Source organism: Pyrus communis, chromosome 3, assembly GCF_963583255.1.
Source record: "Pyrus communis chromosome 3, drPyrComm1.1, whole genome shotgun sequence".
Lineage (NCBI taxonomy): Eukaryota > Viridiplantae > Streptophyta > Magnoliopsida > Rosales > Rosaceae > Pyrus > Pyrus communis.
This window is the reverse complement of record NC_084805.1, coordinates 680,001-687,000: the sequence shown is the minus strand read 5'-3', so window position 1 is coordinate 687,000 and position 7,000 is coordinate 680,001. Positions and strand designations below refer to the sequence as shown.

At 34.5% G+C, this 7,000-nt stretch overlaps 1 protein-coding gene across 1 annotated transcript in view; it reads right to left on the bottom strand.

Annotated features, from left to right (window-relative positions):
• Window positions 1-2,938: 2,938 nt before the first annotated feature.
• Window positions 2,939-7,000, bottom strand: part of LOC137727502 (probable indole-3-pyruvate monooxygenase YUCCA10) — a 10,493-nt gene continuing 6,431 nt past the window's right edge. Inside the window, exon 6 of the mRNA XM_068466353.1 lies at window positions 2,939-3,072. Within this exon, the coding sequence (XP_068322454.1) occupies window positions 2,939-3,072 (134 nt within the window). The remainder of the gene's footprint in view (window positions 3,073-7,000) is intronic.

Genomic DNA, 7,000 nt, shown 5'->3' with positions numbered 1-7,000 from the left:
CTTAGGAGGCCGGCCACCCTAGAGGAAAAATAGCTAGCAATCTTTCTTCCTTTAGGTCACTCATCTATTCCTCAATGTTTTCCTTGGTGTGGAGGGTTAGAGGTTCTATTTTGGGAACTTGGAGAATCCATTCCTTCATCCATCCAAGAAGTCATGGAGTCAAGAAGCAAAGTTCCTCCATCCACATCCATGAAGTTAAGGAGCAAGGAGACTAAGGAAAGAAGGCCCTCACATGGGTGAATATATTTTGCTAAGTAAGGAGGTGCTTCAAAGGTATAAAAGTTTCTTAACTCTTTTCTTTAAGATTTGAGTTGAGTCTTGGTTCACCACAATTACTAGGCCTTGAATTTCATGGGTAAAGTTTTGTTTTTGAGTTCATACAAGCATGATTCCGCCTTTTGATTGTTAATTGCATGCATAGATGTTGCTTAAATGAACTAATTTTCACAAATATTTCCTTCATAAGTATGCTAGTGTAATAAGAAGTTTAATGTATGCTAGTGTAATCAAAAGTTTAATGTATGTCATGCATTGTATCAAGCCAGATATCGCATTTGCAATAAGCAAATTTTCTAGATACACTAGTCATCTAGGTACTACTCATTGGAAAGCAATAAATAGAATTTTTGGTTATCTTAAAAGAACTATTAACCTGAGTCTAACTTATTATGAGTTTCCAGCAGTACTTGAAGGATATTTAGATGCAAGTTGGATAAAATGCTAATGATAATAAGTCTACATCAGGGTGGATTTTTACAATTGCCGGAGGAGTAATTTCTTGGGCTTCGAAGAAGCAAACATGTATAGCGCATTCAACTATGGAATCTGAATTTATAGCATTAGCGGCAATAGGTAAAGAAGTGGAATGGATTAGAAATCTGTTTTTGGAAATAGAGTTGTGGCCACAACCAATGCCGTCCATTTCTTTATACTGTGATGGCAAGGCTACTTTGTCTAAAGCATACAATAAGGTATACAATGGAAAGTCTAGACATAGTAGCTTGAGACATGAATATGTCAAGCAATTAATAACTGATTGAGTTATTAATATTATTTATGTTAAATCAAGTAATAACTTGGCAGATCCATTAATGAAAGCACTTTCAAGAGCATTGGTAGTTAGTACATCTAGTGGAATGGAGCTAAAACCCTTTACTGAAAATTAGCCACCAATAATGGTAACCCGAGTTTGTCTAGAACATCACTAGTTCAAAAGTTTAATGGGTAATAACAAGTTATTGATAAATGGTTGTGAAAGCACTGAAAATTAATATATATGGCTCATTCCAAGATGATCAGTGCAAGACTGTTACGTTTAGGAGGATGAATTTTATATCTTAATGAGGTTATTTTGTTATGTCTATAGTAGCAAAGACATGGGAATGAACCTCACCTATATGAACATAAGAAATGGTGCCACTTTTACCAAGAGTTGGGTTTTCTCTTGTAAATGATCATGAAACCAGGATGAAGCACAAGGCCATAATAGTGTTTAATTAGTTCAGAAATTTCTTTTAAGAAATAAGACATAGTCATGTGTGTAATAATTTCGGTTTTAACGTAAGAATAGTTGATTTAAACTTAGGTCACCATCGCATTCGTTATAACCTTGAATTATTTACACTAATTAAAGGTTTAATTCAAAAGACACCTTTATTGTATGCATGATTACATTGTTATGCTTGTGGTTAATTACAAAGAGAGAATTGTTATAATATTATTTAACATATTATTGAAATTGGGAAGGATTGTTAGAGATTTCACTAATATGTAATATATAATATATAGAATAAATTACACAAAACTACCTCAACTATGGTTCAAACCACAATCACATACCTCATGTTTTAAATATTGCAATATCATACCTTAACTTATGAATTCATTGCAATGTCAGACCTCCGTTAAATTTTCTGTCAATTTGGCTGTTAAATGATGACGTGGCAAGAACGAGACCCATTCATCAGCCAACTAGAATAAATAACTAACTAAATTAATAATTTTTTTATTTACAATTAAAATCAATTCAAAAAACAACTCTTAGCGCCAAAAAAAAAAAAACAAAAAAACTCTTAGCCGAAACCCACTCCCCCCTCCCAAATCCCCAATCATCTGTTATCTCCTTCCTTCACCCTTAGTGTAGCCTCCTCATCCTCAATGAAAATTTATTTTGTTTCTATCTTGGGCAATGAAAAAAAAAAAGAACATTCACAATATAAAAAAAAAATTAATTTCCTTTCTCCCCTATTTTCGGAGCAACCAAACAAACCGAACCATATAATTTTTCCCAGAGTGGGATTCAAATCCCACGAAACTTTCATCAACATTGGACCAAAACACTAGACTATTTCTCTGCTAGAGAAAATCAAGATATAATTTTTAATTTAAACCCATGATGTTCTAGGGTGCAGATGAAGGAGAGAAGACGAGCACACTACCTCATCGGAAAGATTTCATCCCCCGACTCCATCGAGTTCCTTCACCCTCCCCAGAACGACGCCTTCCACTACTCCAATATCCCTACTGCCCTGGATTCCACTAGGAGCGACAACCACAATAGCAACGACGACAACGATTTCGCCGCTTTGAATTCTAGGGTTTTTAGGGATTTGAATTCGAAAACCCAAATTGCCATGTAGTCCAATCATCACTCATTGAGCTTAATGCAAGGTAAAACCCCTAAATTTTCATTGAGGATGAGGATACTGCTGCTGAGGGTTGAAGAGATAGGATAACAAAGGATTGGGGATGAGGGGGAGAGTATTTATCGTTAATAACCAAAATTTAACATCCAAATTCATAAATGTCACTTTTTTATAAATACTTTCAAATATATCAGAAAACTCACATAAATAGACCTAAATATCCTCAAAATTCAAAACCATTTACAAAGAAGTTCTTCACGAGAATTCTTAGGACCTCTGAGGAGAACCCCATTCTAACCCAATGGTGCTCTCAAAGCAAGCTGATCAAATGTCAAGCACTCTCCTACTGCCACAATCTCAGTGAGCCTCAGTGTTGTAACCTTCAATTGCAGAACTTCATAAACCATAATGTCATCAATGGCAGTCCCTACAACCACATCAATCTTGTTGTCATTTCCCTACATATACTTAATCAACCTCGAGAGAGAAAGGGTGCCTTGTTGACAAAAGTTTAAGAATGACTGCATTCAACTTGTTTCTAGTCATTCGGACAAGAAAACGGTACAGCTTGACGAGAAGCTTGAGATAGATATCATTGGACTTGGGCGCAATGCACTTCGTCTTCTTGCTTTCACTTCCTGCCACGAGATCGATCTCCATTGTTGTTGCTAGTGTTGAAGTTCGGTTGCTCGGGACACCACTTCGAAAACGTTGGGCCTTTATCTAGCCAATTCATTGATCAAATATGGGATCCCATACTACCATATGGTTGAGCCAGTGATAAAGACAACAGGAGAAAAAGAGTGATCCCCCCCCCCCCCCGGGCACAGTGTTGTACCCATAAGAAAGGCTTTTAATGGTACCTTCATTGTTGGCAGCAATTTTTGTTGTTGGTGGTTACGACAAGGAAATTGGGAACGATGATGTGGTTGAGGGCTATGTAGATCTTATTGCTTATGGTCCTTGGCTAACCCAGACTTTTTTACTTTATATTTATTTTACTTTAATTCTGAGGATATTTAAGTCTATTTAAGTGGATTTTTTGTTATTTTTGAAAGATTTTATAAAAAAAATGACATTTATGAAATTGAGTGTTAAATTTTGGCTATTATCGATAAAAACTCGGAGGGGGAATGGGATGCGCCTGCTAATATTTGTTTTTTAATTGATTTCAATTGTAAATAAAAAAATAATTAATTTTTTATTCTAGTTGGCTAATGAGTGGGCCCCATTCTTGTCACATCATCATTTAACAGTCAAATTGACAGAAAATTTAATGAAATTCTGACATTGCAACGAATTTATAAGTTAAGGTATGACATTGCAATGTTTAAAACATGAGGTATGAGATTGTGGTTTGACCAATAGTTGATGTAGTTTTGTGTAATTTACCCTAATATATATTTATATTATATTATTTATATAATATGTGTGTAACAGATAATAGGTGATACGGTGCGCAGCAAGTGTACGGGTGGCAACCTCTACAAAAGATTGGGTTTCATTCAACCTTTTACGGTTGTATATTTTGTTGAATGGTTGCAATTTTTGGTTAAAAGACATGATGCTTACTCAAATTGTATGAGTAAAATTAAAAGATGTAATTAGTCAATATTCATTTTCTGAAAATTCTAAATAGAAGACATGTCTTTTGGGTCAACACTATTAAGAAGAGTTGTATATCTTCAACTAAAATGAAAGGACTCGATGAATGAGTGCTTTAATATGTATATATTGTGGTATAATGTTTCACACACAATTTCAGAAATTTGTTTCTACATTCCTTGCTCTCTTCTCTTTTCATCACATTCATACAATTTCTTTCTAGTTATTTCTAAGGGAAATAATTCGGTTTTACTAATCGAATATTTCATACTTTGTTGTATCCTGAAAGTGATTTGTCAAGAACACTTCAGCAAACTCATTAGACTGGAGGCAAATAACACTTTAAGGAAACGATTCATGTCGTACTTCAAAGTTATCTTCGGATTATTCTCTACATTTCTACATTTACTCTAACATTACTCATGTGAAAGAGTTGGGGTCTGAAGTGCAGGATATCATGTCTCTCCTATCCCGCGTGTAATGGTGGGGCTCACCATGTAGCCAAATTTAGTTTATCCATTGATATTTCTTTCCTGATTTTCTCCATGATGTCCTCTTGCAAGACTCTAGTTGTTCTTGAGTTTGATACTGTAATGAAAGCTAGCGTAGTTTTTTTAATGGAACATCAGCAGCACAAGGAAATTTTATTGATATAGAAAAGAAACGTTACAACTAGTCAAGGAGACAAAAACCTTATTCCTCATAATACAAAAAATTAGAAGGGAACATAAACTCCCCCTTCAAACTTGAAGAAAAAGAATAAAAGAACAGAGGGGTGGAGGAGAGGGGGAGGGGGGAGATAGAGCAAAAACCCTCTAAAACTAAACTTAAATCCACAATGAACTGCAATTGAGCGACAAGCTATACTAACTATAACCGAAAAAGATTACTTTTTTATGTTAACTTTTCAAGAGAAATTTTCTAACCAACTAGGCTAAACCACAATGGAAAACAGACACAAAACTAAGAGCTTCCAAAGAAATGGATGAAATCCGTAACATAGAGAATATACAAATCGACGCACAACCGGTCAAATTAATAAGAAAAAGTAATAGAAGGTGATTCCCTCCAACGCCTTAAAAAGATGATGTTGGGATGAGACAATGCTAAAACTTTTTATCAGTACCTAATCTTGTTGCTTTCGTGCCAAAGCCACCAAAATAAATTGCAAGTACCCAAGAACTAAAGTTTTCGAACAAACTTGGGAAATGATGAGAACAAAAAACCACAAAAAACATTTTCAATGGACTGCCAGGAAAGCATAATGCTTACTAAAAAGAATGAAAATTCATTTTTACAAAAGCAACACTTTGAGAACAATTAATGCAGAAGAAGCTGGTCACAAGATTCCCCAACAATGTGTTGGAAAATTAATAATAATATTATTATATATTAAATTTATTAATTGATTGGAAATGATCAGTTGAGCCTTTTGGTAGAAAGATGTAGTTATTGAAATGATGAATTGCATATCTTAACTCTTCACGAATAGTTACATACTTTTCAAAGAGGTGTTTCAAATTCTATAAATAGGGAAGCCTCCCATAATCATTAACTAACTTTTCATTATTTACATAATCATACATAGATCGAGTGCACTAAATATTAGAGAGTCTCATTGAGTCCATATGCATAAGAGAGTTTTCAACACAATCGTGATTTATGGAGCCTTGTGATTTGGAGTGCTACTATTACAAGGACGTGATCGTTATACCTTCAGAGACAAGCACCGATCAATCATGAGCACCGTAATGGGACGTAAACTTGTCTTAAGGACATAGTGTCTAACACTTGCCTCGACTAAATTTTCAGGTTTTTCTAATCCATTATTACTCATGTGCATACATTACTTTGATATATAATTGCATGACTTGTTTCTTAATTTTCTATGTGATATAATATAGCAATTAGATCCTATTTTTCCAACAAAATGCGACAAAAAGCGCAATATGAAGCTAAAGCCACTCCCTAGCGTTAAGCACCGATCAACCATGAGCACCACAGTGGGGCGTAAATTTTTCGTAAGGACAGAGTGTCTAACACTTGCCTCGATCGAATTTTTAGGTTTTTCTAATCCATTATATCATGTTTGGTTACTCAAGTGCATGCATTATTTTCATATATAATTACATGAATTATTTCTTAATTTTCTATGTAATTTAATATAGTAATTAGACCCTATTTTTCCAACACAATGCAACAAAAAGTGCAATATGAAGCTAAAGCCACTCCCTAGCGTTAAGTAAATCATCAGTGAACAATTGTCCATGACACGGTTTCCAAGCTACCAAGCTCTTGCTTGGTTGAATAGATTGAAACACTAACCGATTATGAACCTGTCCAAAATAAAGCATCCTCCATATGCATAATCGACAATAGAATCTTCTGAATCTTTTCTTGAAGATAAGGAAATGAGAAAGTAAGGGCATTGGGAAGAGACTGTTGAATAAGAAGAGTATCCAAGATAACTCTAATGATCCCAAGAAGAAGAAAATAGAGCACTCTTAAAGAAAGCTCACAAAACAAACTAATTAGCAAAGCTTTTCTTATTTAGCTCTAGGCTTTGTTTTTCCTTGGATGATATACAATGCTTGAGAACTTAGGTATTTATAGCAAACCAAATGATTAAACTAAGATTATTTATTACCACACAAAACACATTAATTGCACCTAATAATTTTTATTCAACCATACCTAACATTGACTAACTTTCCTTGCCTAACTTTGACATTGATTTTCAACACTCCCCC